The sequence below is a fragment of the Henckelia pumila genome, chromosome 4 (genome assembly GCF_033568475.1).
Source record: "Henckelia pumila isolate YLH828 chromosome 4, ASM3356847v2, whole genome shotgun sequence".
Classification (NCBI taxonomy): domain Eukaryota; kingdom Viridiplantae; phylum Streptophyta; class Magnoliopsida; order Lamiales; family Gesneriaceae; genus Henckelia; species Henckelia pumila.
In genome coordinates, this window is record NC_133123.1 from 14,705,460 (window position 1) to 14,730,044 (window position 24,585).

The 24,585-nt window shown below is 35.5% G+C and overlaps 2 protein-coding genes across 4 annotated transcripts; one reads left to right on the forward strand and one right to left on the reverse strand.

Annotated features, from left to right (window-relative positions):
* The first annotated feature begins 256 nt into the window (after positions 1-256).
* LOC140867647 (protein NRT1/ PTR FAMILY 5.4) lies at positions 257-6,565 on the forward strand. Its single transcript, XM_073272701.1, has 4 exons — positions 257-331; positions 436-653; positions 873-1,375; positions 5,485-6,565. Exons 1-4 carry the CDS (start codon positions 265-267, stop codon positions 6,356-6,358), a joined length of 1,662 nt encoding a protein of 553 aa, XP_073128802.1. The 5' UTR covers positions 257-264; the 3' UTR covers positions 6,359-6,565.
* Positions 6,566-6,985: 420 nt separating this feature from the next.
* On the reverse strand, positions 6,986-24,073 carry LOC140867646 (flowering time control protein FY). Of its 3 annotated transcripts, none has more exons than XM_073272698.1 (18): positions 23,687-24,073; positions 23,127-23,218; positions 21,678-21,746; positions 20,672-20,776; positions 19,647-19,742; positions 19,493-19,575; positions 19,339-19,410; positions 18,028-18,125; positions 17,394-17,453; positions 17,245-17,305; positions 17,058-17,145; positions 16,803-16,866; positions 14,843-14,921; positions 13,415-13,504; positions 10,228-10,316; positions 8,913-9,454; positions 8,610-8,819; positions 6,986-7,362 (listed from the first exon to the last, which is right to left on the reverse strand). In XM_073272698.1, exons 1-18 carry the CDS (start codon positions 23,997-23,999, stop codon positions 7,255-7,257), a joined length of 2,319 nt encoding a protein of 772 aa, XP_073128799.1. In that variant the 5' UTR covers positions 24,000-24,073; the 3' UTR covers positions 6,986-7,254. The 3 variants fall into 3 exon arrangements, with proteins under 3 accessions (XP_073128799.1, XP_073128800.1, XP_073128798.1); XM_073272699.1 differs by having other exon boundaries at positions 8,610-8,816; positions 8,913-9,457; XM_073272697.1 differs by having other exon boundaries at positions 8,913-9,457.
* Between the last annotated feature and the right edge of the window lie 512 nt (positions 24,074-24,585).

Genomic DNA, 24,585 nt, shown 5'->3' on the forward strand with positions numbered 1-24,585 from the left:
ATGTAATCGAGACGGAAGGAGTATGATGTTACGCGAATCCGAAAGGAATTGGCCAAACCCCCTAATAACTAGGGAGATTGTGCTTTTGTACCAAATTCAACAGGAGCATTGATGAGTGGTAGCTTTCTCAAAGTCATGAAGACATTTTTTTGACAATTAAGTGGGACAAAAAAATAGTAAAGCACACTTCCTTTCTTGCGTATATATATAAACGAAACCTTTAATTAGTATTCTCATCTTGCCTTTCAATAAATTACACAAATCATGGCTGAGAATTCCCTAGAGGAAAAACACAAAAAAGGTGGTTGGAAATCAGCCATCTTCATCATTTGTAAGTAAAGATCTATAACATATAATATTATGTATTAATTCAATTTATGCATACATATATATATGCCAAATGAATTCATGTACGTACTAAATTTATTTGACCAGTCGTGGAGATAGCGGAACGATTCGCGTACTATGGTGTGGCCGGAAACTTGTTTATGTATCTAACAAAGATGTTGGGGCAATCCACGGCCGCAGCCGCCAAGAACGTCAACACTTGGCAAGGCGTCTCCGCCATCTTCCCGGTGGTTGGTGGCTTTCTCGCCGACTCTTACGTCGGCCGGTACAAGATGGTCCTCATCTCCTCCACCATTTATCTTAGTGTGAGTTTGTTTTTATAATTTTATTTTATTTTCATAATTGCATGATGTTTGGCTTAATATAGGAAAATATCATAATTAGGAATTAATGAAACCAATGGAACAGTAAAATAATAATGACTTTATTTAATTATATATTAATTATTTTTCATGGCAATTATTATCTGAGTACTGTATGAAAGAAAAATAGTAATTAATATATAAATTGGATTTAATTAACAGGGATTAATTCTGTTAACCTTAGCGGTCTCTACAGTTCCTTGGGGGATTCGCCATACAGTTTTCTTTACAGCATTGTATGTTGTTGCAATCGGAGAAGGTGGCCACAAGCCATGCGTCCAGACTTTTGCGGCCGATCAATTCGACGAGACTTCGCCCGAAGAGAAGGTGGCAAAGAGCTCCTTCTTCAACTGGTGGTACGTCGGGATCGTGTGCGGCGCCGTCGCCGCGGTGCTGGCCGTCATCTACGTGGAGGATTATGTGGGCTGGACTTTCGGTTTTGGGATGCTGGCGGTGGCGATAGCGGCGGCTCTCGTCGTGTTCTTGATTGGAAGTAGGACGTATCGCCGCCAGGCTCCGGTGGGGAGCCCGTTTACCAGGGTGGCCCAGGTGGTGGTCGCCTCCGTCAGGAAGCGGCGGCTGCCGGACAGGGAGGTGCGGGGGATCTGTAACGAGTGTGATCGGGGTGGATTCATTCAGGCTTTGGGTCCTACCACACAGTTCAGGTATATATATATTTGCTTTTTAATTGTTTCTGCGTATATTACGTACCTTGGTTTGGTAAGAATCAAAAATTTCAAGCCACTTCAAAAAGTATCAACTAAATGTCGTGTAGTTCATCTATTATTAGAGCTGTCGAAGTGATTTGGATCCGGCCCACCCTTTCCCGCAAAATAGGTGGATTGTGGTGAGTTGCGGACAAACCCGTTAAATATAACTAAAAATTGGTGGGTTGGCCCGCCTCGCACCACCAAATAGACAGATTGAGTTGATAATTTCTCAACCCGCCTAAATGGTGAACCGCCCCGCCATGCCAATCGGCAGGCTTTGGTGGGTTGCGACTTGGTGCACCGCCCCGCCAACAGGATAACTTTAAAATCACATGTGCATACCTCAAGCAATTAAGATGGAACGATAAAGACAAATAAAACCTCAAGAGCATGACGATGAAGCTTGTAGCTTATTTGGTATCAATGTATCAAGTTTAGAACAAGATCTCGAGTTTGATATCTAATTACAACAATATCTTCTCCCAACTAAAACAAATCTCAAGAACATGCATATAATTTTTAAACTTAGCAGGTTATATATATATATATATATAGAGTTCTTTTATGGTGCCCAACCCTATATGTCCACTTCATGTCCACCATGTACAATAGATGAGTTGACTGGTACAATAAATGAGTTGACTTGTACATGGTGGGCATGAAGTGGGCATATAGTGTTGGGCACCATAAAAGAACTCTATATATATATATATATATATATATATATATATATATATATATATATATATATATAGTTTCTTTCAAGTGCCCACCTACCATGTCCACCAATGATGTGACACTATTCTATTGGACCTACAATTTATCACATCTTTATCACATCCAATAAAATAATGTCACATCATTGATGGACATGGTAGGTGGGCACTTGAAAGAAAATATATATATATATATATATATATATATATATATATATATATATATATATATATATAATATTGGTATAATATCGAACGGACCTCTATAAGTAATGTTTAAAGATAACCACATTTTCTTATAATTATAATTATTGTTATATAATCAACCCTTATATTCAATGTACACGCATCCCATATGATTCAATGAAGCCTCCTCAACTACGTCAAGCATTTGTTTTGTAGAATTACTAAATCATCCAATATATAAAACAAACGATGTGGCAATGATGAAAATGGTTGACCTTCTCTTGGTCAATTATTGGTCCCTAGCTAATTATATTCTCTTCGCCAATTTGGTCCATACCCCCTAGCTAGTTATATTCTTAATTATTATATTCATAACACGAATCGATCGATTCATATCTATATTAAAATAATAATAATTTTAATATAAAAATAATATTTTTTGAGTTGAACCTATGTTAGATATTTTTTATCATAAAATTGACCCATAGAACAGTATCATATGAGTTTTGCGTTTTTTCGAGTATTAATTTCATAATTAAATGAAACAAAAGCTTTCTGCCAGTTAATTAATTTAGATTATATGGTGCTAGCTAGGGAAATAAAACCCGTTTCTAAGACAAATAAAACTTCTTGCATGTTTGTTTGGGGAAATTTTATGCCGCCCTCCGGGGTGGTGCCCGGAGGGCAATCCAACGGCCCCGGGCCATGACACATCACAATGATGTGATGTGCAAAATGGCCTGGGCCATTGGATCTGTCAGATCGGGCACTACCCATGGGGCGGCTAAGAATTCCCCGTTTGGGTGTGTCTGTGTCGGCTCAACTATTAATTTAAACAACAATTAAAATTACCTTGGGTCCACATGTACTAAATTACATTAGCAGCTGCCCAACATCGATTATTTTAATTAATCACCCAAGATTATATCCACTTATAATAAAATTAGATTAGACTAATATGAAATTATTATATCTAAATTTACCAATTTATCAATATAATTTAGTTTTGAGAGTTTAAAAATACAAAAATAAAAGAAGAATATTTATTTATTCATTTTATTCAGATGGAACAATAAAATATTTTGAAATAGAACCGTAAAATTGACGCGATATATTAGTCATTGTGAGTCTGTGACAAATAGGAAATTATTATATTTTGACTAAATGCACAATGGGCATTTACTTGATGAATTCATAGATTTACTTTATTTGGGTGGATATATTTGCGGATTAATTACTTAAAAATTGTACAAAACTTAGCCTTTTATTTTATTTTAAAAAATATATAGCTTTTAACTTTACGAGCTATGTTATAGACGAGAAATTTCAAGCTACTTTAAGTTTGACATGATGTGGAAGATCAAATATTAATTGATTATTTATTTTTAGTTTATCAAATATTTGATTCAATTTTTACAATTAATTTGTGTCATACATCGTTATCTTATCCAATTATATTATTTATTATCCTTATATTATTTATTTTTATCATCTTATCAATGAGCAAGTGGTGTTTACAAACTAGAACGAGATAATAAAAAGATATGGATATATAATTTGAGTGATAAAATACATTAAACATAAAGTAATTTATTTAGTGTAATTAATTATAAGAAGTTTGATGTAAATGTTAAGTGTAAGTTATGCAATCAATCATTATTTTATCATTCACACCAAACAGTAAGCTTTAATTAAGATGTATACTTGATTACTAAAGTTGTCAAAATAAATTGGATGCATCCGGTTGGATTCGTCTCGCTCCACCATATAGGCGGTTTTGGGCGGACAATTTCCCAACAATGCTCAAATGGTGAGCTGACCTCCCTGCCCCCGCCAAATGACATATTGTGGCAAGCGGATTGCGAACCAAAACCATTTCAATCCTTTAAATGTAACTAAAAATTAACGGTTTGTCTACCCCATCAAATGGGTGAGTTGGGTACATGGCTTGATAATTTCCCAACCCGTTCATATGGAGTGCCGACCCGTCCCGTTGAACGGTAGGATTTGGTAGGTTGCGGGTCGACCCATCCACGCTTTGACGGCTATATTAATATTAATAATAGATGTGAGGTTCACAGAAAATCATTAGAACTCATGATAAATGTCAATCTTTAGACACATATTTCGTATAATATCCTAAGGCTAAAAGTAGCATCTCATTGCCTGTTGTAAAGTCAACACAAGAAAACGTTTTTACACATTAGAGAGACTTTTAGATTTGGTGTTGTGCACAACAACACAATTAGATTCAACGACTCTGCAATTCACAACATTGTGTAAACACTACAGATGATCTAAAATATGGAATCCACATGATTCAATAGCTCTATGGTATGGTGTTGTGCACTAGAGGAGATCCAAATTCATTAGAAAGGACGTGGGCTCATTTTTGTTCACATATTTCTTAAGTTGGCATCAAATCAAATCAAATCAAATTAAACCGATCGATTTGGTGCACTTATTGGTTCAAGCATTAAGACAGCCTATCAAAATCATCGAACCTTGCTTACATAAATATAGCAAGAATTCAACATTGCTATGAATATATTTTGATATTTTTTGTATTAGGGAATTGTTTTTTTTATAAGAATCCTGATAAATAGGACTAAAAAATTTTAATTTTGGATCAGCGAGGTTAACATTATAAGTAGTCTGACGCCCACGAAAGTTTGGTGTTACTCTACTTTATTTGTCATTATATGAAAGTTTATGATTGGAGGAGAGAAAATGTGTCAATATAACAAACTATTTTAAAGTATATCACGAGAAGTCGTTTTGTATTTAAAACACAGCTTTAAAAATATATAAAAGTTTAATAAACATAATTATACTCAAATTTTACATTTACATATTTACATTCGATATAAATGCGATTATTTTTTACTAAGTTAATATGGTACGTTCTCATAAATTTTATCTTTGGCACAAAAAAAATAATTTAATCATAACTCATATTTTTGTTTTAAAAAAAATACCTAACCTACTTATAAACTACCCTTACTCTCTTGAGTTGAGTGTTTTCTCTATGGTCTATATTTTTGTTGCATCAAAGCAAAAACTCGAATGGCAGTGTCACAAGTTAATTTTATGAGACTAACGTCCAACTTGACTCGACTCACCAAAAGTTTAAGTATGGATTCAACAAAAAATAATTTGCAGATTCCTCGACAAGGCGACGCTCATGGACGAGACGGATACATCGAGTGAGCAAAAGAGGAATCCATGGAGACTTTGCTCCGTAAGCCAAGTGGAAGAAGTTAAACTAGTCCTCCAACTCATCCCCATTTGGCTCAGCTGCTTGATGTTCGCAGTAGTGATAGCACAACTCAGCACATATTTCACCAAACAAACCAGTACCATGAACAGATTCATCACAAAAACCTACCAAATCCCACCAGCATCATTCCAAGTTTTCACAGGTCTCACCATTCTGACATCCGTTCTACTATACGAAAGAGCCTTGGTTCCCTTTGCCAGAAGATTCACAAACCACCCCTCGGGAATAACCATGCTGCAACGAATTGGGATCGGCCTAATCTTCTCCATTCTGACCATGGCAGTTGCTGCATGCGTCGAGTCCAAAAGGGTTCGAGTAGCTAGACAAAACGGACTGTTAGACGTGCCGAAAGCGGTGGTTCCGATGGCTGTGTGGTGGGTGATCCCACAGTACATGTTGTGCGGGGTTTCGGACGTGTTTACGATTGTGGGATTGCAAGAGTTGTTTTACGATCAGATGCCGGCTGAAATGAGAAGCATCGGTGCCGCCGCGTATATTAGCGTGACCGGAGTCGGAAGCTTTTTGAGTATTGGTTTGATAAGTATCGTGCAAGGGGTGAGCTCCAAGGCTGGGCATGAGTGGCTGGGAGACAACTTAAACAGGGCAAATCTTGCATACTTTTATTGGGTTTTGGCTGCATTGAGTGCTGTTAATTTTTGTGGGTATGTTTATGTTGCAAGAAGGGTCGTCTACAAAAAGATTGGAGGAGAATGCGAGGCTCATTCTAGTTCTAGTGAGAAAGGATCGGATGACTAAAATCAATATGGGGGATTGCATGTCGATGGGAGAAGATTTGAAAAGGAACATGTAATACAAATTTAGATTTATTAGTCATACCCCTTTATAAATTCTTAAAACCCCACAACTTTGAATCCCTCGCATGACTTCACCATATATATACATTTCTCAAATTATTGTTTCTGTGTATTGCATGGATAAAATGTTGTAATAATAAGACTTATGGAGTTCACGTACATTAATGCAAGAGCAAATCCGTCAAGTGATGCTTTCCCATCGGCCGTCGGCCATGACCGGAACTTCAAGGAATCGATGAAAATTGAATTCACTGAGTCCACAAATTTCTAATTGAGACTCAACGAGCGCACCATCCTGATACAAGAGCGAATTCGAGACTAATCTATTAAGAAAATAGATCGAGAAGATGATAAAATTGCGACAAGAAATGAGAGACTTATTAGTTTGAATTACAATATGCATATCCATTTCGTTATTACTTTCTCCAATTTATATTCAACTATTATAACTGCTACTAGCAACCAACTCGCACCAACTACCTAACTTTAACTTCTTCGGTTGCTCCCGCAATCATATCTACACTATAAATGACAACATTTTTCTCGAATGAGATCAAAATTCCATCAAATGTAGAATCCAACACACGTGTATGCATTCAAGGAAATCAATCCCCAGATGGGTACATGCTGAACATAAATTTATCCTCAATTCTCACCTAACAAAATAATTTGGCAACATATAGAATCCAGTACAAGAATCAGAAAAAAAATTCAACGCCTGACTAGATAGAAATTAGCAAAATTTGGTCATGATATATTCAGGTTGCAATGGTTATGTGTCCACCATTTTCCTGCCTAAATGGCTGGATACAAAACATAACGAGAACTACAGTGATTCTACTGATGAGCTTGACCGTGTGGCGGGGGGCCGGGGGGCAACGGTGGAGGAAGTCCTGACTGAATGCTAAAATTTGTCTGCATTCCAGGTGCATTCGTATTTCCAGACTGCAGCAAGTAGTAAGCAACTACATTAGTCTAAACTTGAACAGAGTGAAACAATTGAAACCTATATTAACAACGTGATTCGAGAGGTGACGGTAGTCTAATCTTGTATAGCGATACAACAGAAACTCCTTAACCACATGAGACTGGAGACGACAAAAACAGATGCATTCATGAGAGAAGGCAGACCAAAAATTATTCTGATCAATAAGATTGTCACAGTGATGAAGGCATACAAAATCATGTCAACGTGTTAAAATGTTTCTATTGGTCCACCGAAGGAATTGTTTAAGAATTTGATATGTTCTCTTGTGAGCATCAGGTGTCTCATCTGCTATATTAGAATGCTGATCCTTGGAAATTTTCAGGTAATGTTTTTGTTTCGGATAACAATTTCTCATTTTTTAAGAAAACAACGAGGTTGTCTCATTTTATAATCTTTCATAGAAACTCATTTTCATCTCTCTTAATATAATCATTTACTAATTTCAAGTTATTTCAAGACGCAGTGGCAATGCACTTCTCACGAAAGTGCATTTCTCTGTTTATCTCGTGCTACACGAACAATAAGACCTCTCTTCTGAAGATTTACCATGTTCTTTTCTAGTCAAACGTGCATTTGTTAAAGAAATGTTTTCTCAAATCTTGGTTAAATTTTCTAGGTATCATGATTCTATGTCCATATAATGAGAATTAACATAAATACTCTATCTCAATCAGCTAACGATAGGGGCAAATGACTCGAAAAGGGGAAAACGGCGACACATGACCTGAGTCATTGTAGATAAAGATGCAGGATAAATAGGAGCCTAAAGCCTAGGGGCAAGATACAAAGCCAGACATGTGCCTCTCGGAGCGAGACACACTTGAGACATAATATCGTAGAATCTAGTTGTATGAAACTTATTACACAGAGATTACATGGAAAAGCCAAAGGGTACACTAAAAGACTTTAAGACGCAACAAAGAGCTCACTTCATTAAACAGTTTCGCCTAAGATCGTGTTTTACAAACTAGTAACATGATTAACACTGCCGACACTATTCAGATTTAAAAAACCACACAAGTCTGCTGTCAAACTAGGAATTATTATCAGCTGCATTGGTGCATTGTCATACACAAACAACAAATACAAGGGGAAACATCCAATATTCACAGAGATATCCTACCGCCATAGCTGACTAGAATAGAATGGAACAAAATTATAAGATTTTACCAGGCGGCTTATGGTGGTGACTAAAGTTACTCACCGGGTAATGATTAAGACCAGGCATCATTGGCATCTGCCCAGCTTGAGGCCTGCTGAAGCCACCACCAGGAGGATACATTTGAATGCCAATTGTGTTGGAAGGTCCACCTGGAGGAATATTTCCTGGTGGTCCTGATCCAGAAGGCATGGGATTCATGCCCATAAAATGACCTTGGGGCAACGGTGGACCCATGTGATTCATACCACCCTGCTACATGGAAACAAAGGAATGCATGTAATAAATGTAGCTCAAAGTCATTACCTAGCAGAATTTGTGTTATCCCGCCGCTTTATAGTTTCTTACCATTTGACCGGGCATGGGCACTGGGACAGAATTTGGCATGGATTGATTAGGTAAAGACCCTGGCATTGAAAATGGTACATTTGAAGGCATATTATGTGGTTGCATCTGCGGGGGAGGGCGAGGTAAATGAGGATGTGGTGCAAAAGGTAAATGAGAAGTGGGCTGTGGCTGAGGCAGATTTTGTGCCGGAAATGGTAAAGAGGACATGTGCTGCGGTAAAGATTGGTGCTGTTGGGCTTGTGCAGCATTTTGTTGATAAGACTGATGTTGGTTGCTTGTGAGAAGAGATGGGTGTGGACCAGGCGGCAGAGGAGGGGCTCCCCCCATAGGCATCGAAACTGATAGAGGTGGTATCTTTTGATCTCCTTGAACAGATGAATCAAGAGAATTAAGAGATAGTGGCATTGCAACTCCAATTCCTGGGATTGTTCCCTCATTCCGAGGCATCCCCATTCCAAATGGACCAGGGGTTGTCGGGAGCTCAGACACTTGGAAAGGACCAGGAACCCGGCCTCCCAAAGCAGGACTTTGCTCACTGATACCTGCTAAAATACTAAAACGTGACTTTTCTAAAGGTCACATGAGCTGATAAAAACTAAAATTTTCGACAGCTATCGTTCAACATGCCAGAAGACGAAACAGGTTCAATAGAAGACAAGTCCCAATGAAAATTTACATTAATAATTTGATATTAAGACCATATCTTCTCCACTTCTCCTCTATGTAAACATTGTTTTATCAGTAAATATATTTGTTAAAAATATCAGACAACTTATAAAACAGTGTGCAGCTTAGGGGTGTAAACGAATCGAGCCGGTTCACGAACTTTTCGAGCCGGCTCAATAAACATTTTATTCATATTCGAACTTATCGAACTAGAGCCGAACTCGAACATGTTCGAACTTTTTTCGAGCCTAAATTATTTTGTTCGATAGTTCGCTAGCCTTAATATTTTATTAATAAAATAATTATAAAAAAATATATACATTTCGAAACTTTCGAGCTTTCAAACGAAATTCTAGAACCTTAATATCTGAGCAATAATTCGAATAAGTTTGAATATTTCGAGCCGAACTCGAACCTCATTTCGAGCCGAGCTCGGGCCAAAATATTTGAAATTTTCAAGCTTCGAATCGAACCCAAACTCGAATATACTTAATTCGAGCCGAACATTAGACTTATTTTTTTACTATTATTCGGCTCGATTCGGTTCGTTTGCACTGCAGCTATCTTAAAAACCTCAGGTTTATACTAGTTCTGAAATAGGCCAACCACACAATTGCGAAATGACAGATCATATCCAAGTGAAATTAACCTTGATTTTGTCCAGGGATGAATTTATCACGTGAAGTGTCACCAGGCCTGTTTCTGCACCAAAATTTTGTTGCATGATCATTTCCTCCACTGCAAAAATAACAAGTACAGTCAGTTGAAAATTGATCATTCTCGCCGCCTTGGAACTCATATTGTTCAATTAACCAATATCAAATTTTAAAACAACTAGCAAGTGATCGTGCTCTTCCAAACTGAATGAAAACTAAAAAATATATTGCCCGCAAGTTGATTCATAGCTTTGCTTAATGCCCATTTTATGACAATTATATTTTAGTATGCTTGAGAATATTGTTATTTTTAGAGGTATGGTTTAAACACACTGGATCAGATCGGGCAGCCTTATTCAATAAATGTTAGCTTTGTAGTTGTATAAAATATTTTTTTCTCAATATTTATTTATTTCAGGTTTGCATAGGATGCTCTTCACTATTGCATGAGAGAGGAGGTGGATCGATGGAAATAAGAAAGAGTAAATCTGAATTAAATGGAAGCCTATAGGTGCTATGAAAAAAGCTCTACAACTGCAGCGCAGAAGTTTAAAAGAAAGGGGGGGACTGAGAATAGTAGAAAGGAAACACCAGCTCAAAGTCAATTTTAATTCAGAGATGCAAAACTGCAGGAAAATACGTCCCTAAAAAGTTCCAACAACCCAAAACACATCTCAGCGAACATAGTTGGTCCACTTTGGATCAAAAGAGAAATTGCATTCTGTCCAAAAGCTCAGTCTGTAGCTATAGCATCTAGCTCCCTAATCTTCTTAACAGCCCAAAAACATATAACATTTAGTCGCCAGTCTATGAAAAGGCCTTCGTCAAAGCTAAACAAATTTATCTTATTGTCAATCAAATATGAGGAATAAAAGTATTGCCATCTTCTCCAGTAGAAATCATGCTCCTAAGTTTAGTATTTTATTTTAGTTTTTTACTTTTTTTTTATAAGAAACAAGATCATATTATATATATATATATATATATATATATATACATAAAGGATCATGTGATAATTACAAAAATCGGTTAAGATATTCGCGGATGGAACCCTTAGTGCCCACTAAACATCAACAAGATATTTCAGTCCAATCTCTAACTAAATCTAGAATCGAGAACATAACAAACTCTTAATGATTTCTAATCCACGTAGAGGTCCTCAGTTTGATCTTTTCCCAACACATAACTCCCGATTCCACTTTATCTTCAATATTCTCTTGTTTCTCTCCAGCCAGACGTGCCAGCAAATACAGTGAATCACCACCCAGTATTTTATTACAGTTAATATAAGAGAAAACTTGAGGAATCAAACATGTTCAAGTAAAAGGTGGATCTCCTCTCCTTGTAGGCTCCAATCTCATTAGTGATAAGTGCAATTTATTGCACTTTTAATTCATATATTTTACCTTAGATTTTGTTGCTTCACGAGCGATATTACGCGTTTGTTGTTTTTGATGTTTGCATGAAATGGGGCAATAATGAGATTTTATAGCTTTTATGGAGTGGAAAGAACCCAAAATGGTGATGAAAAGGGAAAAGAAAAGTGAAAAGAAGAGCTAAGGGAAAGCAAATCAGAACCAGCAGCGCACCTGCGCTTGTTTACAGGCGCACCCGCGCAACTGGCGGCACCCCAGCGCCGCTCAAGTCACGCCGCGCAGTCGAGATCCAAGCAATCAAAACAGAACTCGTCGTGCACCCACGCAGATTTCGTAGCATCGCGACGTTACATGGATGGAGTATTTTTGGAAGTTTGGACTCTTGATTTTAAACAGGATTGGCTTGCAGATTTTGGGGATCATCGAGATTTGAGGAAAAAGAAAAAGCGGCGGCCACCGCAAGGGCAAGGTAAAGTAAAAATCGAAGGTTGAAGAAGAAAGAAAAAGACGGAGATTGCATCGATCCGGGGACGGAGAACGCAGCCTCTACCTTGTTCTAGTCCTTCTCCTTCTTAGATTTTTATTGAGATGAATTATTTGAAGACCGTGTTTCATTCTATTTTTATTTTCGTTATGAACTAATCTTCTCATCTAGAGGGTCGATTAGCGACACCGGAAACTATGTTTAAGATCATTTGATGTCGGTTTTATGAGAATTCCTCGTTTGATTAATTTGTGACTGTTTTCTAATTTATTACTTTCAATTATACCAGTCATAGATTGACTTATTTGTATGTTTGAGTTCATCATTCGGGAAAAGGGATTCTAAACAGGACATAGGAAAATACATCGTGAATGATCATAGTGCAGAAAGGCACATGACACTAACGAAGTATAGAAGAATTTCGTGCTACTCATATTATCTGACATTAGATTGTTAGTAGGAATATTGCGATCTATATTAGATAATCAACATATGTTCATCACATGGAAAAGGTGACAGATAATAACTGAATTTTAGGCTAATGAATTGAAGGGGTAATAACATAACATCATCAGGACTTAATCATAGTCGAAGGTTGAGCGAAGTCGCACCTCTAGAACTCTCTTGCCAATTGGTCACGTTATTAAATTGCAACTTGATTATTTTAAATTCTGTAATAGTTGAAGATCTTACCAATAACTCTAAATAAGATTAATTCAGATTAGTCACAAGAATTTGGTGTAATATTAATTATTCAGTCTCCGTGGGAATGATACTTTACTCATTCACTTGACATCTTGCGCTTGCGAGCGAACAAAAAAACACGCAACAATAAGCTCATAAATCAGTAGGGATCATGAAAATTCTCAGAGGAGAACTTGAAGAAAATACATATATGCTACAGATGGAGTAGTCTCTCAAACCAGGATTGTAAAAAGAAAGGGTGAAAGAAAGAGCGTTTTAGTCACAACATAGTTTATTATTATTTCATGTGTTAAACATTGGTTTCAAGCACCAAAATTCTGGAACGGTTAATGAATGCTAGATATCATCCAAGTTAAAACTATGAAATAAATGTAAAACCAATATAAACATAGAATCAATAAAAAAAATGTAACAGAAAACCATAGAGAAAACAAAGTTCTTTTTCAGGCCATACAATTTCTCAAAATCCAAATTACAATGACTTGAAAAATTGATGTATACTACTGATTTAATTTTAAATTTTCAATGGACATGCTTAACCACTGTACTTCCCCGACATTCTTAACATGCACTGATACACACTTGTCAAATATCTTCTTACAGATAAATTGGTACCTGCATAGAATGTATCCAATAGGATGCCATGCAAGGTCCCAGACACTGTTATCATGTGCATTCTGTATCTCAACCTGCGGAGATTCATGCCTGCCCACATAAAATAAGATGAGCATTGGCGACAATTAAAGGTTATTCCCTCGCAACTATCATGCTACCAGTAAAGCACATCATACCCGTACTGCAGAGAAATTAGAAGCCTTAGTATTGCTCATACAAAGACAGCAACAATATCATGGCTATGTTTTTTTTCCAGGAATGAGTTGTTAAGTAATGTTCATAGTAAGCAGGAACCAAATCAAAAACTCAAAAATTTCTCGGTGTTACTCCTCCACCTTCTAAAAAAATCCAAATGGTGAAAGAGACTTAAATATGACGAAACTCGAATAAATTTAAAAAACCTCAATTTTCACAAGATCTCAAGCAGGTAACAGAAAGCTAGAAATTAGTAAAAAGCAGAATTCATGGGTATCCATGTTATCTTGATACACGCTATACAGGAAACTTATGGCGCACAACCACCATAGTTTCGGTTCTTATGAAGAACTGTGAAATAACCTCTTCTGTCACAGTTTTGACAAGTTCTGCCCATAAATAATTAAAAGACCAATTTATACTTCTGCTTGAGAAAACTGAAATATGCTGGAAAATGAAAATTAAACTCCAAAAAATTCCAAACAAAACAGTATCGCTAATTAATATTACAGCTAAGAAAATTATAATGCGGCAAGTATAAGAAGAATGGATATACAACTAGCTTTTCTCACTTAACAATAAGTCTAGAATATTTACCTTCAAAAAAAAAAAGTCTAGAATATTTCATAACCACCAAAATTAACTTGCAAAATTAAATATGCAACTATTTTTCATCAACATAAACTAAGTGATTATGTGAAGTTTGAATTCAGGAAACACTCAGATAAGGCAAAAATGAAGGGTTTAACATTTTGCATGACTTGAAAATCATTAATTACTCAAAATTTATATTTAATCTATTTTTCACCAAAAATTTAGCACAACTTTTATAAAAATTCGATTACTAAAACTGATTTTTTTTATTAAATTAGCATAATTTGAATCAACCAATTTATAACATAGAGATCTTCCATGCTTTGGCAAGTTTATAGTGTTATTACTCAATTTTACCAATTTGAGGTGTTGCATCAAAATTAGTTGTAGACAAATTGATCGAGTATTTCAAAACCAAAAAAAAAAATAGAAAAGCCTCCTTGGAAGCTCCTTACCATAACAAACCTCAATAAAAGACTGAACAATCTCCATTCACTGAACAGTATATACATGTAAAGTCATTCATAAAAGGTTTTGAAGAGAAGCAGTGATTTGCGCACTGGGAAAGCAAGAGCTGAAGCTCAAGGACTTCAACACAAAAGTATGCAAAAATATCAAGGATGATAGCGAAGAATTTACCCAACTAGCCAATGGAAAATTGATCCATCAAAACTCCCACTAACAAAGTATTCTTCATGAAATGGATGCCAAGCTAGTGCTGTGAAGGTTAAAATACAAATGCAGGATCAGACTAAACCAAAATCTGTTTAAGAACAACAATAAACATGGTTCATTAACATTTTCAGCCAGGCAAATAAATAATTAATCAGAAAGGTCAGATTTGGCTACTGTTAATCTATTGTACTTGTTTCAAACTTTATCCTAAGAAAGATTCCAAATTATATAATTAAGTTTTAAAGCAAACGAAAAATACCAGGTTCTCAATCACCGAGCCTCAACTTTTTGGTTTACAGCTCTCACACAAGACATGCAACTGGTGAAACAGAAACTTTATTTTCATTAAGAGAATATCTTTATTTTGTTTTCTCATCCATTTGTTGAACTTACTGTGTCTCTCTATCATATAAGGGAGATAATCTAGACTTGCCAAATTCAATTCTCATTTATTCATGGTGACAGTGCAAAACACAAGTTCCAAGTTTTTCTCTTGTATGTCATCCACGAGTAAGGATGACATGAATCTATGGATATCATAAAGAAATGTTGTAAATCATATTTCATTGAAACCTTGGTTTTTTCGTTTAGGATATTATCTAGTAATTACAAGTATAACTCTGAAGGCAATAAGATTTGAATTGTATGTTCATAAACAAAGTTGAAATTGAATGAACAGAATATTTGAATCAAACTTTAGAATTGTATGTTCATGATCCGCAAACAAGATCTGCCTAACTTGAAAGATACATTTCGTGACATCTGAATAGTGTTATAAATCGTTACTAAACAACAATGGTGAGAAAGGAAGTGCTGGCATCATGTGATGACATTTGTTATGAATCCAGAGCCAATGGCTAAGAACATGAAGTCATTGGGCCCGGGCATTTCAAGCCCAGAAAGCCCAAACTAAAATGGCCATCAGAAGCACAAGATAGTTAATGTGTATGTTAGGAAATCAAAAAAGAAATACACGTGAAGAGGGTGGGGGTATATAATAGAGATGAATTGTATAGGAGGGTACACAGTTAGAGATTGGTGTGGAAAGAGCGACTAGCACTTAGCTATGGAGAAAGTATTGCACAGGGTGATTCACTCTGGGTTGTTTCCATTTTGCCATATAATTATAGCGATTTCCTCTTGTGTTCTTCATTTCTCTGTGTGTAAGTCCTCGTGTATTTGAATAACATAACAGCATTTGTAACAGAATTCATGCAGAAGCTTAAGGTTGTTCATTGGAAGGCTACTAAGAGATTGCATTAAAAAGTTCCAGTGAAATGCATACAGCACAAAAAAATTTAAAATATATATATTTTAACAATGAAATCTATTTGGACTCAAGTTAAGAAGCTGGCAAAGGTAGAAAATCAACATCAGATTATTGTATTGTGTATCAGACGTTGATGTGACTTGGAATTTCAAAAAGAAAAGAGTGGTCTCAGAGGCTGGTGCGAGAGCGAAGAAGGTAGAGAGTTCGCTCATTCAGCAAGTTAACAGATTAAAACCTCTTTCACTCCTTCAAAACAAAGAGCCAATATCTTCTAAAAGATTACGCTGGCTTGTTTTCATCTTCATGTTCCAAACTAGCCCTAGGTATTTGATTCTAGCACGAGGAAGAGTGTAGAGATAGATGCTGAATACTGGAAATCCGTACACCTATTTAATATCTCTCCATATGAGAATGATAGTTAAACCCTTTTATTAATTTATTACTATTTCTCTTCATAAACAACACTAAAAGCCCACAACTAAATGGACACCTAAAAATCTATTAAGCTAAATGTATATCTAAAAGTCTGTGAATTTATCAAGAGCCTATATATATAAATGAATAAACAAAGACAAATGACACTCGCATCTCAACCAACGAATGCATATTCTCTAGTAAAATAAAGCATCTCTAATGCAATAAGAGCTTGATTACCTGTGACATCCTTCCGGTGCCCACGAAAAGATTGAAGCTCCTTCATCGCCCTTATATCATAAAGCTGACAGCAAAAAATTTACTCAAGAAGCAGAAAGATATAATTCAAGTCTTGCATATTCCTATTCTTTTTTCAATTTCAACCCCTCCTGTCCAACCTTTCAACTTCTTACGCATTGTGCGCGGTCGGAGACAGTAAGACATGGGGGACAGCATTTCAATTAAGTACAATATAGAAGTAATCGACAATATTACCTTGATGATTTGGTCTTTTGAAGCTGTTAAGACCCAATTACCGTTTTGATTCCAACTCACACACAGAACTGTATTCTTGTGTCCATGACTGACAAGCCAAAACTTGTGCTCAATTAAATCAAGCTATGAGAATTAAATGTAACTGAAATTTGATTATAGAAAGAACGTGCAATAGCCAGTTGATTACAATGAACAGAGTTCTCTCCCCGACTTAGCATCCCATAGCTTGACAAGATTGTCCTTCCCGCCTATGAAATACACCCACTTCATTAGTTTAACTATAAGTTTTTCATAAACTGAAGAGTTTCAAAATGCATGAACAAATAGAGCATGCACCTGAGACCAATAATGACTTGCTAGGATGCCAGTCAACACACTTTACATCCCAACCGTGGCCTGCCTGAGTTCAAATGACACAATAAATTATAGGTTACTTTATGTGAGCATTAGGTTGTAGAACTAATACATTTGTAGTATGTCAGTAATCGCACTTATATCCCAACCAATAACCATGGCCACCATGCGTAAATTGCCATTTTGAACCAGCAACTTTTGCGGGGAAAGATGAGACCCATTAACTGATCTTTTACGTGTATGAGATTAAAAATAAACATTTAAATAATTTTCAGTTGCATCATGTAATGGAAAGAAAAATTGAAGTGATTGAGGACTTGTTTGATGTATTCATGAGATGTCAGAACATAAAATCCTGGCTATTTTAAAATCAGAGGTTTATCCAAAATAGTCAGTTTAAAACATCAGAACCATGTGGCCGAGAACTGGTGATTTGCATAGGCAGTAACAGAAAATTTACGAAGGTATTCTCTAATCTTGGGTCAAACCCTATCTTTTAGTGGCTTAACCATTTCTTCATGCAGCCAATATGGGGAAATAATGAACTACTGCAACAGCCAAGAGTAAACACAGTCGAAATAAAATCAGTCCTTGATCAACACTTTGAGGACATTACCAGATAATGATCGCTCCTCTTGACACCTAGCAAAGTCCCAGACTTTAACAGTTGTGTCATCAGAACAGGAGCAAAACTTCAAATCTGTCCTACAGAAACTGGCCAACATGTGACATGGATGAAGTTAGCATGCTTGTCAAACAGAAAATGCATGAAAATTATTGAATTTTGATCAAAGAAATCATCCAAAAGCAGTTTTTCCCTGTCTAAATATTACAATTAAGGAAATAATGTTAACACCACAATGTAGAGAAGTAGAGATAAATGCGCTCCACATCTTCGTTCGTGCACCTAGTATGCTGGTTCAATTACATGGAGTGCAAGGGCACAATGGAATTCCGGTGTAAATGAACAAAATCGAGCTGTATATTAGCTATTTTTTAATTCGAATTTTTAATCTAATAACGTTCGAGCTGGCTCTAGCTTGATACAAATTCTAATACATGAAAATTGTAGGTTTAAACTCGACTAAAATGTTTGACTATGACTCAATCCTAACCATCAAATGAAGCTGAAATGAAAAAAGAAACAACAAAAAATAGTACAAAGAAAAAAAAACAGCATCAGAAACTGTCGACTGCAAGATCTATGGGAGGAAATTGGGGTAAAAACACACAAAATCGCTTGGGTTTTTTAAGTTCAATCAACATCATCAATTGCTTCCTCATACACCATTAACATCACCCAAAACCCAGCTTGTGTATGGTTCCTAGATCTGCAGCTGAATCCTCAACCCTGGAAATTTGAAGGGGTTGCTATGGTAATGGAGGTGAAAAGTTAGATTAAGGCTGGAGATAGATTAATGTTTTTGTATGTTATGGAGTTGAAATGATAGCACTTGTGCAAAAATCAAAAAGTGGAAATTACTTGATACGCGTTGAGGATATTAGTAATTTGGTTTGATAGGAAGAAACAAAAGCCTGAATACTCCTAGTCAACAGAACTTCGTGGGTCAACTATGAAAAAAATATAACATAAAAATAACAAGAAAAAGTAAAAGTAAAAAATTGTGTAACAAATTACAGCGATCAAACAAAATATTTTGTACTTTTTGAGTTAAGCTCAAAAGAATAATCGAGTCAATTTAAGCACAACACATGTTTGAAAACTTCACTCTAATATTAATGTTGAGACGAATAAAAAACCTCACAAAAACCAGCTTGGTTCTTTACACCATCAAACAAAGTTTAGCCTTGTGACTGTCATCACCACGTAAAAAAACTAGTTGAAGAAGCTGAATGCAACCCATCCAAAGAAAAATAAAGAGAGATGATCACTATTCTATGACCTCCTTTGAGCATGTACATATACCTTAAGCCACGGACTGATTCTTTGTGAGCAGATTTATTGGCTTTCACGTTATTCATGTTATTTTGCCAATACCTGCAACCAGATGCCCGTCATGGCTTTGCCCAACAAACTAATGAAAAAACTTTTGACAATATTTGCATGAACGCTAGATTACTTTATTGAGCCACCATCATCCCCAGTGACCATCCAGTTCTCATTATAACTCCAAACCATTGATCTGACAGCTTGTTCATGAGCCTGTGAATAAAAAAAATTCATATAATTACTCTTTACTCAAACAATATGAATCAGCTATTAACACGAAATACCTGTAATATCATTTCAAAATTAAATGACTGTCCATTCCAAAGCGTGAATTCTCCACTCTGAGATCCTGTAATAAGACGTCTACCACTAGGAGTCCACTGCCAACAAATGCAAATACAATAAACTAAGAAGATAAAAACCTTCGTATTCATCACCTGGGATTCATTGTAGAACAGCAATGCTAAGTTCAATGCAATTTCAGCAGATCAATTTTAGCATACAAAAGAACGTAACAGAACTACAAATATATGGTTTTGGGAAAGAATCTAAAAGTTTGAGATATAGTGCATGATATACTACACCACATAGCCTATATAATATTAAGAAACTTGGAAAATTAGGCAACGACTGAGCACTATACATCTTATTTATTAGACATGGCACCTCAGTTTCAGAAACTTATAATTCTTGTTTTAATTCTTTCACATCCTCTTAATTAAATGGCAAACATGCTAACGTCGCAGACTGAGGTCGTCACAATCATGACTACAGTGACCTGCCCATACCCCTGGGCTCCTTCCAGATAACTCTTCATTGTTTCAGACTTCAAGTGAAATATCCATCAACCTTTATGGTTGAATCACCCAGCAGAAAGCCAATGGACAGTTCTAGCAAGTATTAAACACCATTTGGCAGTTCTAACAAACAATTGCTTCCAATTACTCGATAAGGTAACACACATGAAGAAAGGAATCTTCTCAGCTTACAACCAAAATACAGGCCTACGTAACGAAGGAAACAACAATGGACCAGAGAATTAAACTTTTAGTGAAGAGTAGAATTTCAATCAAAACAAGAGAAAACAAAATAAATTCTTAAGTTAGGATAAAATTTGGTTACAACACCCATATTTGAGATGAAACCAAGGAAGTGAAGCATCACGATGTCTTGTACTGGTAAATGACAAATATTAACCACAGTGAAAAGGTGTCAGGTTGTGGACGTTAATGCATCGAGAGATAAAGAACATGACATCCGGAAAATTTAAAAAAAAGTAAGAACTGGAGGTTAGTTTCTTTCAACTTACCAGAACTCGATTAATCGAACAGCGATTTTTATTCAATGATGTATGTACAAACTTTGCCGTGAAACTTGTTGATGGGTTATCTGAGTATGCCAAAGCAGGTAACATCTGCATACAATGATCAATGAGGGACAAAGAAGGAAATTGAGCACAATGTCATAGATGGGTCAAAGTAACTGGAATATATTATTAGAGCATCTCCAATCCAACACCAATTTGGTGTTTTACGCCAAATTGGTGTTGGATTTTTTGCTCCAACCCAGCGCTATTTTCAGCGCTAGGTTAGTGCAAAGCTACAGTGTTATGCTTTTGTTTTTATAAGTCATGTATTTTAAGTTTAATAATTAATAATTCATAATTAATAATAATTAAATTATAATAATTTCATTATTTTATTTCGTAAATTTAACATTTTATTTAATTACTTTTATTTAGTTATTTAATAAATAAATTATTTCTTTATAATTGCATATTTATTTGCTTAAAATAATCAAATTTTAATTAGTTAATATGTTATATAACAATGAAAGCTATTAAAAAAATTATACACACCAAATTTTTTATATAAATTTCTTAAAATAATATTTTTTAAAAATTTAATTAGTAATTTAAATTAATTAATTGTTTAAATCAATATCATTATAGAAATTAATTAAATTAATCAAGTTGATAAATTTTTGTGGAATAAACTATTAGTTGTAATAAAATAATAGGGAATATTCTGAGAAAATTCTTTTTAGTTTATATTTTAGTGTTAAAGGGTTAGAGATGAGTTTTATTTATGGTGTAGAAATTACATTATTTTGAAGTTAATGTTGCGCTAAATAGAGTAATGGGTTGGAGAAGGTGTTATCCACATCCAGTCGAAGATGCCTTCCTTCCCGAAAAACAGTCAAATATATGACACGAAGATGATGATGTTAACAGACATCAATAGCGGCAGCTAGGGTAGGAAGTAATAACTATGCATGATAATAAGCAAGTGATTCAAGAAGGGAAGTTAACAAACATCAATAGCGGCGGCCAGGGTGGGCTGCAATACTGTCCTGTCTCTTGCGTTGGCCTGGGACATGCGAATCTGCCAAAGAAAGCAGAAAATGGAAACCTGAGCAGACATCATGATACATAAGTTGAAGAAACCTGGTATGTACAACTCAGAATGATAGATCAAACAGAAAATAAAACCAAAAAAACACGCCAAAAATGTCAATTTGGTTATTCTCTAAGTTAAAGCATAACCTTACTCCACTACGGCAGTACCCACCCCAATATTTACTATGACCCCATAATTTGACAAGAAAATCGGACAGCTTAGGTTTGCAAAACAACATGGCATTACCAACTTACCAAGGGAGATTTGCAAAAAAATATGTTTTTGCAGAAGTGATTAAATTTTATATATTATATAGAAATGGAGAAAAATAAGAAGTGGGTAGTGTTTGAAAACAAAAGTGAAAATCTGAAAACTAGACGTAGGTAGTACTGTTTGATAAATAAGTGATTCTGGTATTAATTTTTTACAAGAATCACTTTGGAAAATCAAAATTATTTTATGACTAGATTTTGGATTTCAATTAAATTATTCAGAAGCTAACGCAGTCTGTGTTTAAGAAACACACAAAACTATTTTTTTTAAGCCAAAAGTCGAGAATGACATTTTTTAGTGATTGCAAATACTCTCTAAGCATCTTGAGAGCCTGGATTTTTTAATTGCAGATCAGATGCCTCTGCCTCCAATCACCAACTTAGAGTATCTTCGTCCAAAAGTGAAAACTTACTCTCCATACTTCTACAGACTTCCCCAATCCCTTTATAATTTTAATTTCTATCTCTTATCACACATTCAATTTCTGTAAGAAAGCCAAAAGGGTGAAAATCCAAGAACAACTAGAAGGGGAATCCTACTCAAAATCCTCTAGAAAACTGACATCACTTGCATGCTTTAGACTTCAAACACACAAAAAGATAGAGATGGGCCCGAAAGCATTGAAATACATACATCAAAACAGGAAACAGTAGGTTTTTTCAGGAGTGAAGGAAACTGTGAGTGAGTTTTGCAGCACTTTCTTAAATCAAGAGGAAACTTTTTTTATACACGGCGCATGTAATATTTTTTTTATTTCAATTGCTGTTCTTGCTATCACCTAATCTTGAGATTCTATAGACAATTGTTCATACTGTGGTTAATTTAGCAAGGTGGCAGAACTATAATATAGAATAATTGATAGCTTGACACTTTTTTGCAGATGCCAAATCGTGACATTGGCACCACCGCACCAGATACAAGAGCGCCTGAAATTAGACCCAAAAAAAACAGCTGTTCAAGTCAACAGCATGGAATTTATATCAACATCTTTGAAGCTATGATTCTGTTGATGGTGCATCTGAGAACTTTACATTGTTAGATCCAAATATTACGCAATAAGAACATGTAGATAACATTCGTAACAGGCATCACCTGCATATATCGTACAACAGTACTTGTATAATCAACTGCTCGTCTTTGTCCAATTTTCCTCATTCTTTTTGCAGCAAAACTATCCGCATTAGCTGCCAAATGTTTAGAAACAAGATAAGATAGAAAGCTCACCAATACTTGTCCTTGTGGCAACATTTATTCCAGAAATAATATATAATATAAAGATAAATGGAGAAACAATATACTTCACTTCTGCATTAAAAATAAAATTCAATTTATAATTCAAGCAAAACTACCATTTGTCAAGCATACGCACATTCAAAAATGATAATAAATATAACTTGTCTTAAATTGCCAAATAGCAAAAAACGATTCCAATTAAGCTCGAGTTATTTGAGGCTTCAAATGGGATTTCTTCTTTGACCACATGTTTTGATCACCAAAATTTTCTGCAATTCTAGTGCCAATCTGTCCACTTTACCCAAATTCCAGGAAAACAAAGACAACGACATGGAAAAAACGTAACCTTGAAAGAAATCAAATAAAGATAAGCAACTAAGATAACAAGAAAAAGAACACAACGACCAAGCATTTACTACCATCATACGGCTGCTGCATAGAGAAAGGGGGCTGAGCAGACGGATGTTGAAAATCAGGTGGGGGAGTGTTGAGAGTAGTTGAGGAAGCAGAAGGCTGCCGCATTATTTGAGGCGGCGGTGGACCCGGTGGAGGGTGTGGACCCCGCGGGAAATCATGTAGCTGCTGATGGTGGAAATGTTGCGGCTGCTGCTGATGCTGATGCTGGAACTGGTGAGGATTGGGGTGCGGGTGCAGCGGCGGTTGCGGCAGCGGCGGACCCAGAGGCGGACGTGAGTGTTGCTGCTGGTGATGCTGGGGATCTCCGCCATACATCGTTGGTCGGAGCTCGAACGTGAAATGGCAGTTTTTGAGAGACCCGTAGATTAGGGTTGTAATTGCTCAGTCCTACTTCCAGCCTGCACAGACTTCTAACATGAAATTACTTATTTATCCTCAAAAAAAAATGCAAACCGGAAGAAAACGAAAAAAAAAATTACTCAGAAACATTTGTATAAATTAATTTTTAAAAACTTTTTTATAAAATGTTTTAAATATTATTTTAAAGATAAATATGTGTTTAGACAATTATTTTATAAAAATATTTTAACATTTTAAAAATAATTTTGTTCATATATGTATTTCATAGTTCTATTCTAAAAACATCTAAAAACGCATGTCAAGTATTCTTTAAAAATTATACTTGGAAAACACTTTTTAAAATTTTTCAAAAATATTTTATAAAACTTGTATCCAAACACATAATTTAAATTTTTTTTATTTATAAAACACTAAAAATATTTTTAAGTTACATTCGCAAAATTTGAAAATAGGAGAGTTGATTATGTTTGTTCGAAATCGAATATGGCAAGATAAAAGTTAAAATATGATAAAAATATTTTGAATTAACCTGATAAAACAA

What these genes read in the sequence shown, in the direction of transcription:
- LOC140867647 (XM_073272701.1), top strand. Translation starts at nt 265, where the DNA reads ATGGCTGAGAATTCCCTAGAGGAAAAACACAAAAAAGGTGGTTGGAAA. An exon ending in ATCAGCCATCTTCATCATTT is followed by an intron (nt 332 to 435) that starts GTAAGTAAAGAT and finishes TTATTTGACCAG; the next exon opens with TCGTGGAGATAGCGGAACGA. An exon ending in CCTCCACCATTTATCTTAGT is followed by an intron (nt 654 to 872) that starts GTGAGTTTGTTT and finishes TTTAATTAACAG; the next exon opens with GGATTAATTCTGTTAACCTT.
- LOC140867646 (XM_073272697.1), bottom strand. Translation starts at nt 23,999, where the DNA reads ATGTATGGCGGAGATCCCCAGCATCACCAGCAGCAACACTCACGTCCG. An exon ending in ATTTTGAAATGATATTACAG is followed by an intron (nt 19,576 to 19,646) that starts GTATTTCGTGTT and finishes TTTTATTCACAG; the next exon opens with GCTCATGAACAAGCTGTCAG. An exon ending in GAATCAGTCCGTGGCTTAAG is followed by an intron (nt 18,126 to 19,338) that starts GTATATGTACAT and finishes CATGTTGGCCAG; the next exon opens with TTTCTGTAGGACAGATTTGA.